The 26505-nt window shown below is 42.0% G+C and overlaps 1 protein-coding gene and 2 long non-coding RNA genes across 5 annotated transcripts in view; 2 read left to right on the top strand and 1 right to left on the bottom strand.

Annotated features, from left to right (window-relative positions):
• The window catches only part of LOC121482377, an 86865-nt gene extending 74519 nt beyond the window's left edge, over positions 1-12346 (top strand). For both annotated transcript variants that reach the window (XR_005985596.1, XR_005985597.1), the window contains exon 3: positions 12216-12346. This is a non-coding gene — a long non-coding RNA (uncharacterized LOC121482377). The remainder of the gene's footprint in view (positions 1-12215) is intronic.
• Positions 11513-26505, bottom strand: part of LOC121482335 (transient receptor potential cation channel subfamily M member 3) — a 95149-nt gene continuing 80156 nt past the window's right edge. For both annotated transcript variants that reach the window (XM_041740232.1, XM_041740235.1), the window contains 2 exons: positions 24653-24785; positions 11513-17258 (listed from right to left, as the gene is read on the bottom strand). In XM_041740232.1, coding sequence (XP_041596166.1) covers positions 15806-17258; positions 24653-24785 — 1586 coding nt within the window. In that variant the 3' untranslated portion in view covers positions 11513-15805. The remainder of the gene's footprint in view (positions 17259-24652; positions 24786-26505) is intronic.
• Positions 18111-21063, top strand: LOC121482372. The gene is made up of 3 exons (XR_005985595.1): positions 18111-18570; positions 19067-19465; positions 20626-21063. It is a non-coding gene; the product is annotated as an uncharacterized LOC121482372 (long non-coding RNA).

Below are 26505 nucleotides of genomic sequence, written 5' to 3'. Positions count from 1 at the left end.
CAGAGAGATCAGGTGGTCAGACCTGGCACCCCTATTCCTAGTGGAAGTATGTGGTATGATGTGCCTCCAGGTGCTGAGCAAAAGTCTATAGGATACTTGTGATGTGTTCTTGCCAGATATGCTTAAGCTGAATCTGATAAAGCTGTTGGACCACACTTCCGGTTTGTAGAAAATACAGGGGAGAGAGTAACATGCAGAAATAATCACAAATTCAGAATGTGGGGTGTTCTGCAGGATAATTAGCCTGTTTTTTTTTTTTTAAACTCAATGTCATGAAATATAAGCATGTGCTGGGGGATTGTTCTAGGCTAAAAGGCTAAAGAGATATGTCAACTGAATGCAGTGGTTTGGAAAATAAAAATTAGCCACAGAAGTAAATTTGGAAACAATTGGGGAAATTTGAATACAAACTGGATATTACGGTAGAGTAAAGATTATTGCTAATTTTCTTAGGCATGATAATGGTATTGCGATTATGGAGGGCAATATCATTTTTCTTAGGAGATAAATTTGAAGTAGGCAGAACCGAGGTGCACCTTACTTTCATCTAGCTTTGGGAAAAGTATATACAGAGATAAAGCAAATAGAACAAACTCAAGAATCATTGAACAGAGGCAGAGAGTACAAAAGTGTTCATCATCCTGTTCTTTCAATGGCTCACTATGTTTGAAAATTTTCATAATGAAGGGGGAATAAAAGAAGCGGGGGGACCCAGGAGTTGGTACTAGACTTCCTGCTAACACTAAGAGGTGTGGCAGTCGTTGTACTACCTGTCTGTGGACCACCAGCCCATACTGGTCAAAAAAGCAAAAACAAAAACAGAGATGAAGCCTGTTCACTTAGACGTTTCAGCATGACATGTCAGTCCCCTAAAGTCACGATGAGAAATCCCAGTGCTGAGATGGGGGTGACTTTCTCAGCAACACAGTCCTTGGTGAGGTGAAGGTGGGGAGCTGGATCTCAAGACAAATTGAAGTAATTGACAAGACTATTAGCTAATCTTCATTTGTAGGCAGAGCTTAGGGCGGGAGAATTTCTGGTTTGCGGGAGACCGGGAGGTGTGCAGGCTGTTCACACGGCCTTCATCGGAAATAGATGGACTCTTAATTCAAGTTCTTACCGTCTCGACTTGAGTGAATTTGCTCAGCAGCTGAGGAGGATGACAGGTGAGAGCCTGCTGCTTGCATCCTGGCTCATCCAGCTGTCAGCCTGATTTCTTCGGCAGACAGATGTTTCAGAACGACTGTGTACGCTTTTTGTTTTGCCAGCCTGCATGGTGTCTCGGGGCTGTTGACCTGGAGAGACATTTGGTTCTTAACCTGGGGTTCGTAGATTCTTCTGTTGGGGACTGTGGATGGGCTTGGGGGATTCAATGAACCCCTTTAAACAGTCTCCTGGATCTAAGCTATCTTTCAACAGTTTCCAATAAGTGGTTATAACTCGAGAAATTTAAGAGCCACTGATCTGGTTCAACCTCTAAACCCCACATAGCAGACATAAAAAAAATAAATAAATAAAATAAACCCAAGAGAACAAATTAGGAAAAAAAACACTTATTGAAATTTTTGGAATGTCTGTATACTTTAAAGAACTGACCTGGTTTCCTGCCACTCCAGACTGAGCTAATGGGCCAGGAAAATCGGTTGAATGAAATAGAGACCCTGGGGAGCTTTTGCTGTCAGCATAGAAACCCCAAATAGCAGCGACAAGTCTGGTTGAAGTCCCCAAGAAGGCAACATAATTTGGTAGCAGGTTCTGCAGTCCCTAGAAGTCAGGGACATGAGGGAGACCAGTTGGATTCTTTTGCGTGGATTACATTTGAGCTCTGGGAAGGAGAATATTTTTGAGAAATATTAATGTCGACAAATTTTATCGCTCTACTCACTTTCCCCTAGACCCAGCCCTTCCAACCAATTTAAAAAAATGGGGGTCCCTTGGCAGAATGGAGTTCTGATAGAACTGAGAACCAAGAAAGCTCAGTTTTCTTTCTGAAACACAGAAAGCACTCTTTTCGATGAAGCATTGGTGTGCTTACCCAATAAGCAAGATAAAGGCAGAAAAGATTCTTTAAATTATAAACATTGAGAGGGATAGGGGTTGGCAACTAGTTATAAACAAGCCATTTAGGTATTTTTATCCTATTTTTTTAAATTTTTAGATTCAAGTAGAATTAACATAGAATTTTAAATTAGTTTTTGGGTGTACAATGTAATGATTCAGCAATTCTCTACAGTACTCAGTGCTCATCGTGATTAGTGATCCCCTTCACCTGTTTCTCCCATCTCCCCACTCACCTCCCCCCTCTGGCAACTCCCAATTTGTTCTCTATACCAATGAAGTAATGTTTGAAAGGCTCCTTGCGTCTGGGTGCCAGATGGAGGGTCTGGTGTGTCCTGAAACTGCCTCTGCCCTTCGTGAGCAGCTCCTGGTCATGCAGGAATCTTCCCTCCGCCTCCATCTCCTTTGTGCCATCTTCTCTTGCTGTCAGCTCCTCCTGAGCATCCCATGACTCAGTGGACCTCCCTGTTAGCAGCGTCTTCCCATGACTGCATTGACTTTCATGCCAAGTTCAAAATTTCCCTTACGGGACATCTGTTGGATTTTATGTACCTTTCTGCTAGATTGGGAGGTCACTGAGGGCATAGTCGGGCATACCCCCATGGGAAAACAAGCTTGGTGGGCAAAGTGTCTATGACCATGGTCTCCAAAATACCTTTCAGCCCAGATCCAGTATGCTGTCAAACGTCCCAACTGTCTTCTACCTCGGCCTTACTCCCACTTGCCACTGCTTGGCCAAAGAACTGTCATTCATTTGTTCAGCCATTCAGCTCATCACTTGTTTGTTCTGTAACCCATTGATGTGTTCACTCATGTATTTGATAAATGTTGATTGGCTCACAATTGGAGTATATAACTGCCCACCTCTCCATCCCCCAGTAGAATATCTCTAGGAACCACATTTGAGAAACAAAATCTGAGTCATCTTCCATGTTCCCCTTTCCATTGGGTTGTTTCCATCCTCACCTTATTGTGTATGCCCTACTTGATTCCTCCTGCTGCATTTAACCCCATCCAGGGTCCTTTTACCCCATCGGCAAGTCTTGCCTTTCTTGCACTTTGGCTTCTACCATTTCCCCTGTCCAATCATCTTCACCTCTCACCTAGATCAAATTTTCTGGACTCCCTTCTGTCCTTTTATGACATGTTGGCATGTGCTATAGCCATAATGAATTACTTGCCTGTTTTCTGGTGCTTTCTTTTCTCTTCATTCCGTTGTGACTTTTTTGATCATGCTATGCTTTTTGCCTGTAATCCTTCCCCTACTCCACCTTTTCTGCCTTTCAAAATCCCACTCATCCTTTAAGGCTGAGATATTTGAGCTCAAATGTCTGTCACCTCTCCTGAGAAGCCCTCTCAAACTTACCTTCTACCCTGCTCTCTAGTTACTGCAAATTTGATTGCATATTTAAAAAGCACACTCTGTGTTCCAGGATGCTTTGTTTATGTAATTTATTCATGGTGCTTTGAAAACTCTGATTTGTATAGTGACATATCTGTTTCTGTTGGCCTTGGAGCTTGCTGAGGTCAGACAGTATCTATTCATTTATTTCCTGATACATTCCACGTGGCATTAAACTAGACGCCAGAGACTATGCCAAAATGCTTGGGGTTTACCTGGAGAGACAAACAAATAAACCTACCACTATCAAGTAGGGTGACAATTGACAGAGGATACGTTGAGGCTTGACCCATGGTCAAGAAAGGAGAGTTCATGATGGTAAATTAGAGAAGGCTTCATAGACATAGAGCTGGTTGAATTCTGACATGAAGGATATATTGCTTTATTTCATTAATTCCGAGTACACATTTCCCCCCCACATTTTGAAACCAGAATGTCTTTTGATCAATATGTATATGTATACGTATAATGTGGCAGTGTTTCTTTTCCACCCCCAAACTGATGCTAATTTGGCAGTGTGTCTTACGGTCTGCGGCATCTTAATATTAATATACGGTACTTAGATTCTTGTGGTTGCACATAAAAGATACCAACTTGATTTTAAATAAAAGTGTGTGTGTAGGGGAGGTGTATTAGTTTCCTATTGCTGCTGCCATAATTCACCACAAAGGCAGTGGCTTTCAACAACACAGATTTATTCTCCTACGGTTCTGGAGGTCAGAAGTAAAAATGAGTCTCAAGAGGCTGAAATTAAGATGTCGGCAGGTGTGGTTCCTTCTGGAGACTAGGGGAGAAATCTATTCCTTGTATTCCTTAGCTTTTAGAGGTTGCCTGCATTCATTCCTTGGCTCATGGCCCCTTTCGTCATCTTCAGCATGAATCACTTCAGTCTTTGCTTCCCTGGTCACACCACCTGCTCTCTGACTTTGACCCTCCTCCTCCTCTTATAAAGACCTTTGTAATTACATCGGGCCTACTTAGATAATCCAAGATTATCTGCCTATCTCAACATTCTTAATTTATCACATCTGCAAAGTTTGTTTGCCATATAAAGCAATATTCATAGGTCCTGGGGATTAGGATGTGGGCATCTTTGGGAGGTCATTACTTAGCTTACCACCTGGGGAATTTATTTTAAGGATACTGATTTGCTTTTAGACCCCCATAATGGCACTATAGTTATGTCCTAGAAGGAGGCTAGATTTTCTGTTTCCTGTATCTGCTCCTGTGTCTATGTCTATATTCCTTCTTTCTCACGAAGACTGACTTTCTCTGCAATTCAGCTATATGTAGGAACATGATTGTCAAGAATTCCTGAGCCTGTAAGTTATGGTTTCACTCCCCAGAGATTGCCACCCCCATTTTTACTCCAAATTCCCAAGGTAAAAGCTCTGACTGGCATGCTTGGGTCAATGTCATCCTTTGCCAAAGAGCGAGCCTAAACCATAGCCGTAGGCAAAGGGTACAGCTCTTCCACAATGTGCAAAATGGCTGCCACCAAGGAAGCATCTCAAGGGATGCTCAGCTGGGCATACACTAAAACATAGTTGTCTGTAAATGATGACTAGTTGTTCACTAGGGAATTAAGTCAGAGGGTGACATTTCAAATAGAATGTGCTGGCACTTGGTCAAGTGTTTTTCCACAAGTGAGTCTTCATGAAATATTTGTTGAATTAGGTTGAGTTGTAAAACTTCTTCAGTGTCTTCGTCCGGGTTTTATTACCTCTTGCCTTGAATCCCGTCATCAGCCCCATGGCACCTCTCCCTCCCTTGCCATGTCACATTTTTGCCTAGAATTCTTCAGTCACTTTCAGAATAAAGTCCAGACTCTAATCTGGATTCATGAACAAAATGATGAGCAGTCCCCCCACCCCTTCCCCGAATCTGGGACAGGAGAATGACAATGCTGATTTCATAGATGTGCTGAGAAGATGAGAAGATTAAATGAATATAAGGGATTGTGATACTTTCCCACGAATCTCCAGTGTGAGTCCTCTGACATGATCAGGTTGGTTTCTGTTTTCCAAGCAGGCCTTAATTATTCTCATGGCTACAGCCTCCTTTTCCAACAGCCTTGGAAACAAATGCCTGGTTCTCACCTCCTGTCTTCCCCAGCCCTGTCTATTCCATTAGGCCCTGGCAGGCTACAGATGTTCACTCTTCCCTCTCAACCAAAAAGCATCTCCAAGGTTGTTTTATGCAGTCTCAGAGCAGATGAGGTAGTCTAGTTTCCTACCCAAATGTGGGAAGCCATCCACGCACCGTCTTCCTGGTGGCCATTTTGCTTCCATGTGAACACTTTCAGTGTTGATGAGCTAAATTTGGGCCACTCATCCCGTTTTCTTCAACAGCTCTAATTAAATAACTACACCATGTAATTATCTTTTTAGTCATGACAGCCTTGCCTTTTTAATAAAATTTTCAGTTCTTCCAGAGGAACAAAGTAGCTGCTCGAAAGACATTGGTTGTATTTATGCCTAAAATGACAATTTCATGACACTAGTAGTTAAACCATTGCTACCACTTTTCTTTTCTTTCAGATTTACTGTTCTTTGGAGGAGACATGTTGCCATTCCAGGGCTTGTGATCATTGTGATGATGTCTAGAACAGATGTCTGGAGAGAAGGAAGGCAAAGGTGTCTTTTGATCCTTGAACCAATTTTTCTTGGACCACTTTAGATTACTCCTCAATAGTATTTGAATTTTGAGAAAGAAAAAAAACACTTCTGCAACAGAACTTTTACTCCTTCCTCTCCTTTCTTGGTGTATTCTCTCAATCTTTACTATTCACATGTGAATACATCCACATCTCTCTACCTGGTTTAATTTTTACAAAAATTAAATATGCTATATGCTGCTCTGCATTTCCTTTTGAAAAGACTTGACCATATACCACTGGCATTTTTTCATGTCAGTATACAAAGATTTAGTTATTGTTAATGGCTCCATGGTATGGCATGATTGATCTATTTTTTCTCCTATTGATCAGTACATGTATTGTTTCCAACTGATTCCTGAATTCTGATTTCTCTACTTTAAAAAACATTAAAAAGATAAATGACCACCACACTCTTACTCATAAATTCACTTAGTATTAAGGTTTGAATTTTATTTCTCCTTTCTATGTTGAAATCCGTGTTGCCTCAGAATGTGGACTTTTTGGTGAATAGGGTCATTCCAGATATAACTAGCTCAGATAAGGTTGTAGTGGAGTAGACTGGGTGCCATACTGGTGTGATTATAAAAAGAGTAAATTTGGGTACAGATAGCACACAAGGAGAGTGTCTTGCGAAGATGGCAGAGATTGGAGTGATGTTTCCATAAGCCAAGGAATGCCAAAGATTGCCAGAAAATCACCAGCAGCTAGGAGAGAGGCATTGAATAGATTCTCACAGCCCTCAGAAAGAACCAATCCTGCCAGTGCTTTGATCTTGGACTTTTGGCTTCCAGAACTATAAAAATAATAAGTTTCTGCTGTGTAAGCCACCTAACAGAACCTTTGTGGTATTTTGTTAAGGCAGCCCTAAAAAACTAACACATCTAGTCTTAAATAAAACGTGTACTTAATGCCCAAGAAGAAGAATGTTGAGGCAACAGTTCATGATTTTGAGTAAAGACCTTTCTAGTGTGACTGTGTTGTGTCAAGATAATGACCGTGATTTAGCACAAAGATTCTGAGAAATGGTTAAAGCTATGAAAGTAGTGTGCTGAATGTTCGGCAGAGGCCAAGTTAACAACCAGAGATCAGGAGAGGTAAAAAAGAAGGAATGCTGAGAACTTTCCACTGATAAAGATGTGGTAATCTAGTCTTTTAAACAAGCCATGTTCTGGCTTTTAATCAAATGGGGTAATGTCAACAAGTAAGTAATGACAAATTACTTTGAAATCTAAATTAAAATTAAATTTAGCCCTAGAGAATTAATCTTCTTCTTCACCGATATTTCTTTCAAGGAAGCTCTATGCTGCTCTAAATCTGAGATTGTGGTAACAAATGACAGTTGACCTGATTTTCCAGGAAATCTGAGGGCACACGGTTGAATATTGTGTGTGTTATATAAATGTGCATATTTATAAACATGCCAGCTATCCCATTTTCAAAATATTGACCAGACAGCCAGTGGGAAAGGTACAGATGAAGACACCAGCTGGAGCAAAGCCTCATTCACAAAACTGGGATCGATGCTGGAGATACCGTGAAGCTGCCTGGAAGTTCTAACCAGGATGAAGCACTGTAACATTCGAAGGCTTATCAAATGAGTGTTCTTACCTGGAGTGTCCTCCTTGTGTCTTGTCAAACCCTCCTTGTTCTTCAGGGCACATCCCAGGGTATCCTCTTCTATGGAGACTTCCTTGCCCTGAGTCACAGAGCACTGTCACTTCTCTGAACCTCTACAGTCTTATTTTTCATACTTGATTCCGTAAGCAACTGAATAGTAGTTATATGACTGTATGGTTACATTCATTACAGCTAGATTCAAAACTCTACAGGGGAAGGGAATTCCTCCACTTTATTCACCTGGGCATGCCAACTGGGGACATAGTAGGCACTCAATGAATATTTTTTGAATAAAGGACTGCATGTATGCATGTATGTTCGGCAATTTCTCTTCCCACTGCTATTTGAAATGAAAATATTTGTAAGGTCAAGGAGCACTGTTTATTCTTTTAGGCAGAAATTACTTAATGGGGGTGGGATTGATCCCCTTTCACCCATCCATCAGCTTTCTCAAAGCTAATCCAATTATAGATCATAAAATTCTTTAAAATGGATCATGAAAGCATGCCTGCCACACCTTTAATGTGAAGACAAGTCCCACATGTGTCTCTCATGTGGCCAACTTGCTATCCTTAAGCCTTTCCTCAGAAATTCTAAAGCTGCTTTTTTTTACATCCTTTACCCCAGAATAGGGGTCCAATATCCCAGTGCATGTAGGAGCCTTCCATGTGATGTTAATGAGGGAAGGGACCATACGTGAGATACAAAAGGGGGTGCTGGAGACTGTGGCCTATTGAAGAGCACGTGCTCCTTTCAAAGGGGCAGCCAAGACGCTGTGAGTCAGGTGACTACTGTCATGTGAGAATCCAGGTCTCATTTCACTGGATCTTCAGATTTTTCAAGAGAAATCAGAAGTATAAAATTAGATGTGAAATCAATCAATTTAAAAATGTTTCACATTTTTAAAAAACGTCCCTTCTCTGCCAGCTAGAGACGACCCACAGGCTAGTTTGCAACTTCTGCTGTACAAGTAACTTATGGGGCCCTAGGCAATTATCTCTGTGTACCCCAGCCACTCCTGGCATGAAGATGGTGGAGACCAACTGATGGCAAATAAATGCACAAGGAAGCCCAAGTCATGTTTTAAACTACCGAGTTTTTTTTTTTTTTATTGCAAAACAGTTGTTACAGAAATTTCAGAAAGATTTTCCCATGGTATCTGCCAACTTCTGCTTCGAATTATGTATCTAAACAAACAAGCTCAAAGTGCATTGTGAATCCAATAATAGACCTTTAAAAAAGAACAATTCCTCTAAGGATTTATATATATTTATAATGTCGATAGATATGCCAACCGTGGTCTATCCATACACAAAGAAGGAAAAGATGTATATATCTTTAACAAACCCAATTTCAAAATTGTCATATTTATAGGAATTCATTTAAAAATGATATTTGAATAATTTCCCCCATTATAAACTATGGTTAGAAGCTTTACAAATGAGAGTCTAAGTTCTAGATTAGGAAATGACTATGAGTACAGAATACCGTGTGTACTGTTTTCCACAGCAGGAACAGCAATATAAACTCAAGTTAGACGCTGTAGTGACAAGAAGCAGATAAGCCTTGATTCAAAGCTAGGGTACTCTTCTGAATCTCCCTCACAAAGATCCTGCATTTGGGTCCAGAAAGATGCAGCTAGTAATGCATCCATCATGCTGGAGAACAGGAATAACCCTAAATAGGGTGAGTTTCTCTCTGCCCCCACCTCAGTTCTCGGTGTATTTCTTGTATACACTAAGTCAGGATCAAGAACATGATCCTGGTTGGCCCTAAAGCAGAGGTCCCAAACTATTGCCATTGGGACTGAATGCTGTTGGCAGACACATTTGTTTGGCTAGCAGAGTGTTTACAAATCGGAATGTGAATGTTTTTGTAGTAGGACACATGTTCTTTCATGCCCTACAAACCCTACTTCTTCCTGTTGTCTTTTCCCATCCCAACGGGCACATTTGGGTCCTGGCTCCAGCCTCTGCAAGTATTTGGGTTTGCAGCCCCATGATCTAGATGCAGATGGCTGGTTCTGATGATACGTGGGGGAGCCAAAGACATGTCTTCGTGGCCGAAGACATGAGGGACTCTTTTGTGGTTCAGACAGGCAAAAAAATTGGATGGGGCTGCCACAAACACCAGTTGAGTTAGGGGTATGGAGTAGAGGACGGGGAGGAGCCTAGTTTAGTGGGAAGACTAGGGGTGGGCAAAGTCTGAAAGCTGGACTTGTTCTACATAGCCACTGTTTCAGGCTACTGTGCCAGGCTCCATGGGGTACTGGGGGTAATAGGAGTAAGGGTCTGTTGTTCTGGCAAAAAGCATGTTGTGCTGGGCTAAGAGAAAGGAAGAAAGTTAAGGGGTTGAAGAAGGCTGTGCATTCCAGGCGTGAAGCTCAACCTTCCTCCATGACCCAGTGTTCTCAGCAGCCTGCCTGTTCCTGGGGAAGGCCTAGGTCAAGGTTGGTACTGATGCTCTGCAGATGGCACATGGACTTGTGGCCATACGTGCCCTTTCAGTTTCTAGCACATAAACATTATGCTGACAGGTGAGGGCCTAGAGGCTTAAGGGGATCTACAGACGAGAGTAGTTAGGGAGGGGAAATTCACCTCACTCTTACTGCTATGTGGACCACATGGCCACCGAAATCCTTTCTTAGATGGACATATTGACATTGTCATGTCTTGATTTCATTAGCAGTGATCAGGGCAAGGAACTCATCGAGAAAAGGTAACACAGTGACCTTCTCAAATGAATGAAAAAAGAAAAGAAAAAAAATCTTGTTTTCCTTAAATCAGAACAAACCTCTGCTTTGATTGACTCCATTCTGGGAAAGAGAATGTTTGACATGTAAAGGGAAGACAAAGCTTAGGTCAGCACGGGTGGAGGGAAAAGTTTTCTCTCCCCATTTGAAGAGCAGTCATTTATAAGACTGTGCAAACTAGCTCTTCTCTTTTCCAGATGTTGAATGGCTTCTGATAATGACATGGTGATTTCTTTAAGGGACAAGCTCTTTAGAGTCACCCAGTTCTTGACTGGACACCCAGTCACCCACCCCTCTCTCTCTCCCAGGTGAGGCTCACACATAAGGTAGAAAGCTACCAGGTAGGAGGGGGGCCACATGCACCATGGAGTCACTCATTCTAATGATCTGTGGATTTCTGCACTGTCCGAATGGACTTCTCACTCTCATGTCTGGTGTAGCAATTTGTACCCAGTGGCCCTAAAGAAACAGAACTGTGTCTTTCCTATATCACAGATGTACCAACACCTACATTGGTGTTGGCCAGCCATCTCTGGGTCCCCTCGCTATACACCCTGCAGTTAATACTTTATGTCATATGATTTGTTCAGAGCTTTAAAAAAAGATTAAAAAAAAAAACCTTGGTCACTTTCTTGTTTTTAATTTTTAAAAATCGAACATAATTCCCAAACAATGTAAGAAGCCCAACAACGTGAGCAAGTTCCTAGCTGGGTTAAGTGTTACAGCAGGCAATAGTAAAATGTTAAGTGCCTTTTAAAAAGTCAAAAGAAACGCATAAAGCAGTGCATGCATTTTGTTGCCACAAAATTAAGACTGGATTTGGAGAAGGATTACTTCATTTAAGTTACATTGCTATTGTTAAAGAATAGTGAGTAATAATGCAATATCGAGAATGTATATAACCACCTACACACTAGCATCACTTTATCTAGAAACAAACATATCAGTGTTACTAAATGAACATATTTATAAAATACTGTACACTGTTTCCGCATAGGGTTAGCAGATGTAAACAAACAGCTAATTCAACTGGAGTTTAAAATATTATTTTTAGTTCATTTGTCATACAGTCTGTCGCATAACATGCCAGTTCGTCTTTCACAAAACACAACTTGCCTACCACGGCTCATGGGGCTGGTCAGAGGATGTACATAGGCTTGTACAAATATTTCCTAGTGGTCTATAGGATTGTGGAAACCATAAAGTAGATCAAGGACAGGAGTGCTCATTTTGCGAGGATGCTGAATAACATGGAATTGGGAACATACTTACTCCTTGCAACATGTGCTTCTTTATTGAATGTTACAGATTTGTCAATGATTATAAAGCTATCCTGTAACGTTCATTAATACAACCACATGCTACAATTCTGCTGGGTTACACAGGGGTTACAGATATGTGTACATGTGTTTTATAATACAGCATGGCTCGACACATCGAATGGTACAGCCTGTAGATACAGCATGATGGATGACTGGATAATACAGATTACCATGTCAGAAGTTAAACAGCCCAAACATTTGGGAAGATTAGCCTGTACAGCCTCAGAAGGTCGAATTAACAATGTACTATCCAGTTATCTATCATAATATCATCTATAGAAACCATCTTTTACAATACATTTGAAACATTCAGAAGAAACACACTTTGTGTTTTTACAAGTACATTTTTCCCATTCGATTATTCTTTTATATATATATATATATATATTCTTTTTTTTTTTTAAGGGGAACTTTCAAAGTGCTAAATATATATCCAAGACCTGGAAGCTTAGACTCAAAAGGAAAGCCAGTTCTGGTAAAGTGCTGTATATGGCCTGCTCATACGCCTTCTGGCTTGGAGAAATACACGAACTAGCCATGACGACTGTGCCCACGTTTGCCAGCTCCTCATTCAAATCCATCAAGGAGGAATTTTCTAACTGTAAGTGTGTGGGTCAATCAGGGAATTTCCATGGCCATTTTCATAAAACATCCTTAATTTTTTTTTCAGAAGGAACATGCCACGTAGAACCAATCATTACATATAGTAGTATGTAAAAACTGGCACCTCAGGAGCAGATGATGAAACCAAAGCTATTACTTCTATGAGCTCTCTATGACTTTATTTATATTCGTCAGTAATGTGCTGCTCAGGAGCTGCTTAATTCACACAGACAGGTAATTAACGTCCCCTTGACCAGGGACAGGATGGAATAAATGAGCTGAACGTAAGCTGACTCTACAAGGCCACAGAATCAATGCCATATCGGGGTGCAGAGAACCCAGAAACGGGAAGAAATGTGCTGAAACAGGACACACATGTATGTGCACAGGAAAGAAATGGCTCAGGAGAACTGCACAGTTTACGTTTAAAGTCACTTAAATTTGGCTTATATATTTTGCACACTTCACAGAAGATGTAAGAGCTTCATTTTCCTGTACGACAAAAGAACCAGGCAGTCACAGGGTCAGGACTGGTAAGTACTGTGTTTCCCAGGTCCTGTTCTGTTCTCTCCAGAAATCATGATGAATGGAAACACTTGTGCACATAATTTCTTTCCCTCACTTTCTGTCTGGTCCACATGGGGCCCTAGAGGTGCCGTGATGTCCTGCTCTGTGGTCAAAGAATAATGGTTTCATCTCCTTCTTGGATCCCTCTACGGACTCACTCAGAGAGCCTTCTGACTTTTTAAGTGTGCACTCCACACTTAAAATCATCAAACATTAGGATACAAGTACATCAAACTAGCAAAATATAATCTAAGGGACAAAAAGAAAAAAACCTTGGTTCCAACTCTGGTGCTGAGACTTGGCCTTCCTGAGAATCACAGAGAAATGGTCTCAAATGTAAAGTGCCTGTTACAACTGTATTGATTATGAACAAACATGGTTCCTCTTCCTCATTAACAAGCAACACGGAACCAGGAGTACAGGGACCCTTTCAAGTTATATTGCAACTCTGTATGTTTATGTACATTTTTTTTCTGGGGAGAGGCCTTGGAGCTTTCATCAGATTCTCACTGAGGTTCATGTTTCAAGAAGTTTAATGGCAACTGATTTATTCTCAGACCAAATGCATGTTTGCTGAAAGGGAAATAGCTAATCAGGGGCTCAATAAAAATGTGAGCATTTCTAGAGCAATTACACATGAGGGAGTCTGGTTGCCTGTGTCTGATTCACCCGAATACCAAAGAATGACAAGGAATTCTTTAATTCTTTATATGTGGCCTCATAACTATTTCTGTACCCAAAAGTCTTGTTCAGAGGGGTTAAAAAAATAAACTTAAAGGCTAGAGCTTTTGTCCATGTATTTGCTGATGATGATTTCACATCATGAGAAAATTTGAAGCTCACAATAATAACTAAACAGGAGAACCACATAGTATATTGGGGGCCAAGAACATGAGGTCATTTTCCTTAAAGACTTTATTCTTTTGAAAATCCGTGACACAAGTAGGAATCTGAAGATTTGAGGGTCAATATTTCTTTATCCCCCTTCAAATCTAGATTCTGACCTAGTAGTATACGTCTGTATTAAAGAGTCCGTAATACTATCTGGTTTTGAATTGCGTGTCTAATTCAGATTGTACTTGGCGTCATCACTTTGTGCAGAAGAAACCAGACTAAATAAGATGTCATCACAGCAAGTGTTTCTGGACAGAAAAGAAGCAGAGGGCAGGTAGCCAGTCATTTTGAAAACTGTAATTTGGTGCAAGGAAGAGTTAAGGTCATAGGGCTTTAAAAAAATCATAATTTCAATATCTGTCAAAATCCAACGTAATATAATGAACTCTTTCAATGGAACACCTTGGATATTATAAAATCCTGGTTATACCTCAAGGTGATAGAAAAGTCCAAGCCTCTTAAGAAAGCTCTATATGCCTGTTTATATACTATATATAAACATCTCTGTGTGAATGCATATATATGTATATAAGCAGCATATACAAAAGAAGTCTTTATGTGGTTTATTTGCTTTCTACTTGAGTCTACTGTATCATTTTTATAGGTCTGTATATAAGAAAAATATTCATGGTATGCCTGCAACTGATGGCTTTGGGTTGATACCAAATTCCCAGTCAATTCTAAGATTATTTATGATTTGAAACTTCCTTAAAAAGTACTTTGGAACATTTCCATAAAAAAGATACCAGCCCTTGAAAAACTCCAATTAAATTTATACTGAGCTCAGATTAAATGGCAAAACTCTACGTATGAAAATATCCACATGTGATCAGATCTTCATATACAAAATGGTCATGTGATGGGTGGTGTGAAGAATTTCCAGGTACATCTCGGAGATGTTTAGAAGACATGGTAGAGTCATGCAAATGATGACAATCACACAGCAGCATGACACATGACACGGATGGTGAGACTATAATAATGTATCACATGGCAATTTTAGGTGAGTTCTGCCCACTATTTTTTTTTCCTTTTAGTTCACTATCACATATTCAGTGAGTGACTTCATTGATGACAGGTGAGATACAAAATAAATTAAAAAATATAAAATTATTTAATTACATTCATCCTGAGCTTGCTCGACTATGCTTGAATGCCCACTGTATATAATAAACCACTTGACATTTGTTTTTAGCCTCAATTCTTCTTTCAGTTTGATTGCAATACAAAAAGGCATTTCTTTTCCCTTTATTTTCTTCAAAAAAGATAAACAGTTGTGGCACCAGAAGTGAATATATAAGAGACAGGTGAACTGTGACTGTTACCTTGTTCTTTCTTTATAATGATCAATTACAGAAGTGTTGGCATGAGAAGGATGTGGGACGTTAGGTAGAACTGCTTGCTGCCGGCTTATACTGAATAAAAAGGATGCTCTTCATCAGTCACCAGTGATGGAGCCAATGTGAAAAGAAAACAGAATTGAAGTTTAGAATATCTCATTTGTACGCTGGCTACTTTATTTCATCTTATTTTGCAATTTAGCCCTGTTTCCTAAAACTCTTGACAATGGGCAGAAATGGAAAGACGCCTCCTGGCATGGAGAGTGCTTGAAGCCCCTTCATTCCCAGAGCTCATGGCTTTCTGAAGTCACTAGAGATACACATTCACCTCAACCCTTCTTCTCCCTCTTTTCCCTCCCTGCCCAACAAGTGTGAACATGACTTAAAACCCCTGTGTTTGGCACTGGGCCAGACCAAGCGCTTTCTCAATCTGTGGCCCGAAGTCACCTTAGTTAACACCTCCCAAGGCTTTGCTTGTTTTGCTCAGCTAAGAAAAAAGCAAGGAATGTTTCAAGGAAGGGGAACAGGTGGAGCGCAGGGAGGATTCTAGGGCTGGATTCTTGGGCCTCCTGCAATGCTTATGAAGAAGGTTTAGTTGTGCTTGCTTTCAAAGCTGTGGAAGGCGGATGTTCTGGACAGTCTCCTCATGGATAGGCTGTCCCCTCGTCCCTCCGGCTTGGAGGACTTACTCCTCTGGAAGGGGTTTCGCAGGCTTGCTGTGTTCCGCTGCCTGTCGAGTTTGTCACTGATGGAGAAGCTCTTCCTGGTGTGCGCATAGGGCGCACTTGGCTCCTCTGCTGAGTAGCTGTTGGCGCGCTCTATCTTGGGAACCGTGATGTTGTTGGACAGGGTTCTGTCTGAGTTATCACCCTCTTGGGAGGGTATTGTGATAGTGGCTCTCCGGCCTTTGGCCTCGTTCTCTTCACTGTCGGAGCTGGGGTGACTCAGTTCTGCCTCTCGCTCGGGATGGCAGCAAGACGAATCCTCTACTTTGCCTCCAAGACCTCCAGGGAAGGTGGCCCTGTCAGCAATCACTTGAGGAGCATTGACACACCTTGTGTCAATACAGTCTGTAATACTTGTATATTCTGCTGTTTTCATGGGCACCCCAAAGTTGGCATAATAGCTCCTTGAGGGAGAAAACATAAAGCTATGAGATTTCACGATGGGGCCCTCTTCTAGAAGAAAGGGTGTGGTGGCTAGATAGCGGCTACTTTTGGAACGCTCGATGCTCTGGTACATTGGAGGGTCAGTGTCCCAGGGGTTTTGGCATTCTGGGAGGTGGGTATAGTCTGAAGAAAAAGATCTAGTGTCCATGGAGGTGAGGTCCTCGAAATCAATGCTCCGGCTTGGAGGTCTGTCTGTGGGTGCAAGAGTTGCATAGGCACTACTTGAAGGAGCTGTGGAAGGTGCTGGAGCTGAAAAGCTTGGTTCCCCCAGTCCAAGGATGTTCATGGAATTGTCCAGAGGGTCTATATCACAGTGGAGTTCATCCATGGCAGAGACATAGATATCAATACACGAAGATGGTCTTCTGGAGTCAGGAACAATGGCCAAGGTGTTTGCAGGGGCTGCAGGAGCTTTGGATTCTTTTGCTACTGAGTGGGAGCTAGTAGCCCGGTGTAGGCTCAGGGACCTTTCTTTAAAAAGACTTTCCAACTTTTCTATACCACCTTTGTCTTTCATATTGACTGAATAGAAAGAATGGCTTCTCATACGGGGCATTAGGGTTGGAGAAGTTGGGGACATGGTCTCCTCACCTGCAGGGTCTATACTCTCTTGGAGCTTGAAGGTGTTCCCCTCCTGGCTGTTGAAGCTGCTCTGGCGCACGATGTAGGCTGCGTCTGTGCAGTCTGAGGAGGTCCGGGAGCGGATTTTGTTGGACTCGGCCCGTTCCAGACCTGTTAGGCGCTCTAGGGCTGTGGCCATGCGCCCAATGAGGTCCTCGAGCTGTGCCAGCCTGATGTCCACGGTCTGGAGTGAGGCCTTCATGCAGTGCTCTCTTTCGTTGACTTCCTCCAGCCGCATGGACATGTTCTCCACCCTGGGCGAGAAACAAAATGAGGGTCACTCAAGGCCAGGTTCCTCTCTGGAGAATCTAAATCTTTTTGAGCTGGAATAGGCCTTAGAGATGATCTAATCCAGTGGTATTTATTTACCAAACCCCTTTCTACTCAGTAAAATTTAATGCATGATCCCAATAAACACCAAAGTTGAGTAGTTCTTATTGAACTGGAGTGGGGCCAAAGGACCTCATGACTTAGCTGTGACTTGGGGCAAGGTTTAATGACCTAACTAAATATTAGGGCGTTGGCTTAATCAGTCACCATCAAATTGAGCAGTGTTGCATGTTGAGGACTTTACTCAGAACCATACAACAGAATTTTAGAAGGCAGCTTTTCTCGTTGCAGTGTACATTTTAAGGCTTGGAGTATGGATTGGGATTGTTTTTATTTTGTGCATTTGTAAAATCTTTTGTTGTCATTGCTATTCACAATAATCTTAAAATTTAGCACCTCCAAAGGAATTAATAGGGTCCCGTCACTGAGGAACCTGGACTTGATCTAATCTAACCCAAGGCTTTCATTCATAAAGGAAAAGCAAACATCAAGAAATTTAACCAAGATTACAATAAAGTAACTTGTGGTAAACTCTGGAGCGTCTATCAATAAGTAAATTCTCCTACTCCTCTCTCTTTCTCTCTGTGTCTCTCTGGACAGCTGATCACAGATGCCTTATGTTACAGTTATTTCTAGATGTCTTGACCCTCTCCACTGGAAATTCTCAAGGGCGTGATCTGTCTCATATTCCTTTTTCCATTTCCATGCTGCCAGGTGCCACTAACCGTTCACTGAGATAATCATGGTGGTGAACTTGATTTCAATTGTCTAATAGGCTGCCTGCACATTTATTTACAAAGACAGAGGCCACACACTTAAAATAAAATTGTGCCATAGTTTTCACTTGACTGGGAAAGGACAGACCAGAGCCAAGCTTTGGTTTGACCTCCAACTAACTTACTTTCTTTTTTTTTTTCTTTTAAGATTTTTATTTATTTATTTGACAGAGAGAGAGGGAGAGAGCACGAGCAGGGGAAGCAGCAGAGGGAGAAGGAGAAGCAGACTCCCCACTGAACAGGGAACCTGATGCAGGACTCAATCCCAGGACCCCAGGATCATGACCTGAGCTGAAGGCAGACACTTACCTGACTGAGCCACCCAGGTGCCTCTGACCTCAAGCTTTCACTATGAAATGCCCAAAGGCAAATCTTTTGAAGACTCTAAATAAGACCTATTCACAAATTTCCTGGAGAGGACCAAGATAAAGATACTTTTCCAAAACTCCCAATGTGCACAGTAAGTCCCGTGTCTGCTGACCCTTCAAAGAAACCTGCTGGCAGGTACAGAATGTATCTTACAACAATGGTGGGAATTGGAGCTGGGTCCCCCCAGCTGTTGTGATGGGGGCAATGGGGGTGGTGGTGCCAGTGGTGGTGGTGGTGGTATGCTTAATAATAGCAACACCTCAAATTAAATTTAAATTTAAAAAATGTAAAAAAAAAAATAGCATCACTTCCATCAGAGAAGAATATACATTTCAGTGTCAGAAGGAGGTATAAGAGGCATGTGGTTTTCCTCTCTGAGGACCTGTAGGCTTTAAAAAACAAAACCAAAAAACGCTCTTCTGGCCAGTGTGTATGTGTGTGCGTGTGTGTGTGTGTGTGTGTGTGTGTGTGTGTGTGTGTGTGTGTGTGTGTGATTCTCTGGCCTCAGGCCACATTTCTGCCATTTTCAGTAACAGCCCCCCTGCACCCCCAATTCACTCCATCCACTCTGCTCTTTTATCTTTCAGGTTCCCTTCACCCAGCCCAAGGTTCTGGACTGCCCTCAGGAGCCCTGCCTTGGAGACATACTCCCCACGCTCCAGAACCAATGTGGCCCTTCCTAGGGTCCAGGAACATTCCACCACTGTGCCCAGGAGTATTCCTAAAAGACTTGTAAATTGAGCAGTTTCTGTATCTGGCAAACCCAATGCTATTCACTCAGCTAACACAGCTGATTCAGAAGGAAAATACAACCTTCCCCTGTTTCAGTTCATTTTGTGCTATAAACACAGCTTGAGAAACAAACTACTTACAATAATAAGTTTGTGTGTCTTAGAGACTCACGATTCACTTTGTCACCATCTAGCCTGTGCAGTGTGGTCTTGCAAGTACTGCAGTTTTGTTTTTTGCAACGCAATAAGCTTTGGGTAAGTGGATTAAACACGTCCTCATTACAGTCAGGAGCAGGAGAGACACATTTTTGTAGAATGAGACTTTCCATTTTGGATACACTAGGTACTGGGTCCTCCTAGTTTTTTAGTGTTGGCAGAGTTAAAAAAAGGCAGGATGGTTTTCTGCCTCCCTCTCCTTCCTTTCCTGGAGCCTGGTATATACAAGGTTGGTGTGCAAAGAGATAAAGATGCTCTTTTAGCATAACTGCATGTGATTACCGGTCTGCACACTGTGAGGCAGCTCTGCCTACACTGTGGGGCGCTCCCTCCCTGCACCCCACCTGCCTTCAGCCCAAGGATCCAACACTGCAGAGAAAAGCAGCAGATGAGAGGCAGAGCTAGGGCATCATGAGGAAGAGTTAGGAGCTGGCTGTGGACAGCAAATAGGACACGGAAGCTAAGGAGCCCAGTGGGATGGGAAGAACAGAGAGGTGGTACAAGACGGAAAAGGGTTTTTTCAAGGAAAGCAAAGAGGAACCAGGGGAAACCTCAAGAACAAAGACAAAGAAGCATGGCCCCAGGGAATAGAATAGCTGGAGGTGGTGGGGAAGATAGCTAGAGCAGGACCCAGGAGCTTTTTTTCACCAAATCTCTCCTCAGTGGGCTCTCCTGTGGGCTCTGAAGTGTTTTGAAGCCTAAGACTGGAGGGGTGGTGGGGATAGACTATTTCATCAATCTTCTCCCAGACTTCTGGATGTGTTTAACCACCTGAGTGTTTGATTATTCAGGTCACGGATCTAACTGCAGGGTTTAATATAGGAGTTATAAAAGAACAAAAGAGCCTGGAATAAAATTTATGTATGCTTATTCCATAAACAGAGTGCCTCTCTTAATCTTAAACAATTTTTTAAAAAAGCGATCATAAATGGGTGTTGCATCACACATATAAAGAGGTCTGAGGAACAAGCTAAGAGCGATGGGTCGCGTTTGCCGTCACCAGTTGCTGACTCTGGTCAAAGCACTCAGGAGATAAAGGAGGTGAGAATGATAAGAATTTATGAACCAATAGGAAGCCTCAAGGAGAGAGAGACAGGAAGTTACTAAGTAAGAAAAAAAAAAAAAAAGAGGGACCATGGAAAGGAAGATACATTGTGGGAAGAACACCTCAGTTTTCTTTCCCTTTTTCACATCTGCAGGCTTTGCAGGGCTTATTCACTTGGGAGGCAAGCACAATAAGGATATAACAGGGTCCTGAAGGATGTGAGATGTCTCCTGGCCCCAGACGCCCAAGAAAAGTGACAGCCAGGATCCCACCAGAGAGCACTCAAAAGGTTGGTGAAAAGCTCAGCTAAGAAGACAATTAGCCTCTAATGGCCAAAGGGATGGAGAAAAGGGCTTTCATGAGAAGATTCTAATGACACAGAAAATTTCAGCTTCCCTATGCAATTTCTTAAGAACTGTTATTTTCTACAAATTCATTTTCTTGTCTTTTCTGATAACCTCACAATGTGGTCAAAGGAAAGGCAGAAAAAGAAAAAAGGTTGGCAGGCCATGCCTGTTTTCAATCTCCAATAAAATAAGACAAAAACAGAGAGGGAGGCAAGTGATAACAGATTCTTAACTATAGAGAACAAACCAAGGGCTGCTGAGGGGAGCAGGGTGGGGAGATGGAGTAAGGGATGGTCATTAAGGAGGGCACTTGATGGAATGAGCACTGGGTGTTATATGCAACTGATGAGTCACTAAATTCTACCTCTGAAACTAATAATACAGTATATGTAAGTGAAATTGAATTTAAATAAAGAAATTAAAAAAAAAAAGACTCCCTGAAGTGCTAGCAGTAGGATGGCTAGAGGATGAAGGGCAAAAACAACCTTGTATCACATGAAGCAATCACAGGGCCTCTTGTGGGGGGGTGGGGGGAAGGTTATGCTCACACAGGTTTTCAAATGAAAGCCAATGATGCAGAACAAATAAAGCAAACTCTTGTTTATCCACAGACTGACACCTAATTTGTGAATTATTTAAGTCCCTTAGGGTCACCTACCCTTCCCTTTGGGCCAGTTATCCTTCTCATCATCCTGGGAAGGAAACGGAAGAGCTATTTAAATTCAACTCAATCAGTGGAGAGACCAAAGATCAGCACTGGAGAAAAGATATGGTTGGGAGGTGGGTGAAACTCATCTTTTTTAGCTTATGCTGGTTTTTGATTACTTATGAGTCTCATATATCTTAAGTTATTCTTGTCTTCCTTTGTTATGAAAATTAGAAGTTGAATACACTATTAATAGTCACATGACTATTCCTTTTTTTGGATCTAGGTGAAGAGCAAAAAGGGCACAAAGCTCTTTGGCTCAGGAAAGATAATATTAGATAAATGACTCTAGAAATGATGTGTATCCTACTTTGCTTACATCATTACAGGAGAGAAGAAGATCCAAACTGCAACTTCTTCTGACAAGTGGAACTTGACAGGTGGGATGATGGGGAGGATGATCTAGAAGCTGTAAGCCAGGGGTCGGAGAGCTCAATGCCTACAGGCAGGGCAGATGAAGAAAGTAGATGAAGCCGGCGAAGCGTATGAGGTCAGAAGCAAGGATTCTGTGGCACGCCCAGGCCAGAGGCATTCAGAATGGATGCAAGCCTAAGCCTCTGTGGGCAGCTGTTGCCCATGAGCCACCAGTTTGCAAACCTTGCTTTAAATGGGTTAGAGAAACCAGAAAAGAACTTCCAGCTGTGATTGCCAGAAAGTGTAGGTGACCCTTAACGAACCAAGGGGAAATAAAAAAGAATGCCAGGAGACTGGAGATAGGAAAATGTCTTCCTGATATGAGAAGTCCTGAATTCTAGGAATTATGTGAGGTGGACATAAATTCTAGACAGCATTATAGAATAGCTCAGTCGTATGTAGTTAAGCAGATGGTACCTTTTGAGTACTTTAAAAAGATAAGTTTCATTAACAGGAGACTTTGTGGGCACAATATTCATCTTGTCTTGACAATCTCAACCAATACAGTAATGCAGATGCATAACGTTTGTGATGGAGCACTCTGTGATTTTAGCAGGGAGGTTGACACACTGGGCTGAGTGGCAAAATGGGGATACCTGGTTGGTTATCAATCAAGGGACAGGTGGTAGAGTAAGGGGCCAGTGTTGTCATGGGAGGTATTGTTGGAGCCAATGTCTTGGTTGACCTGATCTGTGCTGGTGGGCATCTGGTGAATTACGCTGAAGGCATAGCAGGTATGCTTATCAAGTCAACAATGAGATAAAAGGAATAGGATAAAAAAACACACTTGAAAATGCAAAACAAACCAGTATCACCACCACCAACAACAAAAATCAAACTCCAAACAAACACAGACAGAAGCAACAGAAGCAGGATGAGGTCTGGGTTTAGATTTACTTCTTTGGCACCCGGGCTTGGTCATGAGGTTGTCCTGGTCCTCCCAGCTTCTGTTACTCCAGAAAACCAGCTAATGCCTAAGATACAGGAAGGGGGTGTCTATGATCTGTCCTGGATTTCTGGGAACTGCTCACCTCAGTCATGGTCCTTGAGGGTGGGGCTCTGTAACTACCCCAAGAGGAAGAGGGTCTTGGGGAAGGAGTCGCCTGGAAGTGTTTGCAGGTGTGGGGTGAGAGGCTCAGGTGAAGGTGCTGTTTCCATTCAGTTCCAAGGAATTGGTGACATGGTCACAACAGGTTCACATGTGCTGGTGTCTATACCTCTCATTTTAGTTCCCCAGAGAGGCCAAGGCTTCCGTGAAGCTCCATACTCCTTCCCCCTACCTTTGCTCCTAGGTCTGTAGCTTTTTGAGTTTGAAAAGCATTTCAAAGTCTCCTGTACATATGCTTTGGAAATATGTTTGAGCAATAGGCAATGTGTCCACATGGCACAATTTTCTGGAAACCACATGGTTATATGTCCATTAATAAATAGCTTTTTCAAGGCCACAGAATGAGAGAGATTTTTAGATTTGCAGCTCCCTCCTCTGTTTGCCAGAAAATTGCTCACATCATATCATCATAGAATGCTGTATTGTGCAATGACAGATGTGCATAAAATTTGTGCATGGTTTTAAACTTTGTTAATATTGGCTGCGTACCAATGGATACAATCACTCAATGGCATGTGTGTATATACCTACTTATCTAGACTGCGTTCTTTACAGAAATGGAGAGCCAGGGACAGAAAAATGCCACTTGTATAATTTCTACAGAACCACTAGAGAGTGTACAGAGTGGGTAGGCAGACAAAATGTCATTTCTTGAAAACTCGAGGTCACTGACTCATATCTTACAAGTCTGAATCATATCAACTGAAGCCATCAATAAATGCCTTTTCCCACTATTTATAATAGTGCCATCTTCATATCTCAAATGCTTACAATTTAGAGTTATACCAATGCTTTGTAATAGTCTGCATGTTCATTATCACAGTGTTTCCCAAATGCTGGGTTTTGAATGTGCCAGCCCGGAATGAAGTTTTTTATTAGTCTACAGGAAAATGAGAGAAATAAGAAAAATGTAAATTCAATTGCATTAGGCTAGATTTATTAAATTTCAAGGATCCTCTTCTTTGTATTTTGGGATTTCTTTTTTCTTATAGTCTTACTGGTCCACAAAACTGCTTGGCCAGTGAGATCTAAAAATATATCACCACTGGGTAAAAGGATCTGCTTCTATTCTTTGCTTTTACCTTGTTCTACAAAAAGAATAAAACAAAAATAATTCTGATAAAAAAACCCTCACCTATTATTGTAACAAATTCATAAGTCTCACTGCTGTTGATTCAGAAGGCACAAAACACCCATATAAGCCAAATACCAGAACTGTTCTACTCCTCCCAAAAAGATTCCCAGTGATCTACATGAAATGTCAACCTGCTGGAGACCCTTGCATTGGGTTGGATCTCTCTTGCTTGGTGTCTGGGCCAGAATATTCCAATTTTTGGTCTGAGTCAACAAGCCCTGCCCTGTCCTAGACTCAACAATCTAGTGTCCAGGAGATAGGTGTTACTGCCTTCTGGAGAAGTTCAGGATCTGTAAGTATGTAGTACTAAGTAGACACTTCAGACAATGTCCTGTTCTCTCATAAACTTGAACAATAAAAATAAACACAAGGGGATCTCTGTTTCGGGGGGCTGTACATATGAAAACAATTGGTAAGTCATGTCACAATGCAAAAAAATCCCTGTGAGAGGCATGTGCCCATGGAACATACCTTTCTGAGGTCACCCGTATCCTCTCATCATTGGACGAGTTGAATCGATCATCCTTTTCTCTGAAATATTCCTCTATGCACTGCTCTTCGAAATCATGTACTTTCTTGAGCTCATCATCAGTTATGAACAGTTCTGTGGAAAAAAGTGAGAGAATGAAGACAGGAAGCATAAGCAATGGCATCTTATCTGTGGGCCTAATGAGATTTGTCATTTATCATGGTTAGGAAAAGGGGCTGAGGTGCTTTACTAAGTCTCAGGCTAAATCCAAACCCAGTCAGGCAACTTATGTCATTGTCCTTCTGTGCATTAGACTCACTATGGAGTCCTGAAGTTCACCTGAGTATATCTGGTTTACTGCAGGGACTGGTTGGAGTTAAGCCCACTGTAAGGCTGAGAAAGGAGCCAAATCAAAGAAAAAGAAGGCTATTCAAAAGCTCAATTTCTGGTATATGGAGTGTGGTGGACATGTACTATTCTCTGGCCTTCCTAAAACCCACTGCAACCCCATTCTCTCCTTCCATCTTCCCACAACTGAGGCTGGAAAGCCACATCCACACATCTCCAGCCTCCTCTGAAGTTGGCAGCAACCACAAGACCCAGGCTGGCTCAAAAGAAAAAAATTGGCTACAGGAAGTGGTGGTGTAATGGGAAGAGGTTCTGCTTGCATGACAAACTATTCAGATGTAGCCATTTTTCTCTACATTTTCTCACCTCCCCTCCTCTTCCTGCCTTGAGCATGGATGTGACGACTGGGAGGATGGCAGCTATTTTGCTGCCATGAGATAAAACAGTGCAAAACGGAATAGCGGAGCCTAAAAACAGGACTTGGGGTCTCTGACTTCAGAGAGCCATTGCTGAACTCTGGGCTCTTATCTCTTCACTTTTTGGGATGTGAGAAAAATAAAACTTTATTGATTTGTGTTATTATTAGTCTGGCTTTCTGTTAACATCAGGTAGAGTAATTCATAACTGAAACAGCTACAAAGAGCCCAGTAGAAATTTGAACCTTTTTCCCCTCTAAGCTTTCTATTTGCCTAGATTTTTGTTTCCAGGGGAAATGGTGAATTCTGGGATTCCCAGCCCTCTTCAACTCTCTGATTTGAATGTCTGGAAAGAAGTCGGTCATCGCTTTGTCAGAGAAGTTGTTGAAAGTCTCAGATTTAGAGAAGCAGTTGAGGAAGTGGCTTTGGTTTAAACCTTAGAGCACCAGTGATCAACAAGAGACACTTCCTGGGTCACAACCCTAGAGGCTCTGGTCCAGTAGATTTAGTATGCGTGGTCTATTTGATAGGGTTTGAGAAACCACAGTAGCTTGCTGTACAGGGCTAGCTCCCCAGTGGTTCTTAACTGTGGGTGGGGTACTAAGGGACATTTAGGGACATTCAGGAGCTACTGGTATTCAATGCCTGGAGGCCGGATGTGCTAAATCTTCTGCAATGTGTGGGACAATCCCACACGTTGAGGAATCATTCCACCCCAATGCCAGTGGAACCTCCTTTTAGAAACACTGGGTAGAAGGTGGATGGTAGAGTGTTTTCTGCTTTTCCTTTGACTAATAGAGAGCAGGGATGGTTTCCTCATGAAGTCATACAGGCATAACCCATAAGATTGGAGAATGTTTAAGACCTTAAAAAGTGATGGTTCAAGAAATGACCATGGAAAATCAATCTTAAGTCACCTGCAGCCCAACTCAATGCAGGTAATGATGGTTACATTATAGATAATGGAGTGTTGGGAGCACATTAATATGTGTCTATTTTGCAGTGGGACTTCTGGACAGTAGGAAGTTTAGAACCTGTAAAGGTGCCAAAGCAGCTCTGCTGGAAGACTGGTTTTATTCAGTAAGAAAGAT

Source organism: Vulpes lagopus, chromosome 2, assembly GCF_018345385.1.
Source record: "Vulpes lagopus strain Blue_001 chromosome 2, ASM1834538v1, whole genome shotgun sequence".
Lineage (NCBI taxonomy): Eukaryota > Metazoa > Chordata > Mammalia > Carnivora > Canidae > Vulpes > Vulpes lagopus.
This window is presented reverse-complemented; position numbering and strand designations above follow the sequence as displayed.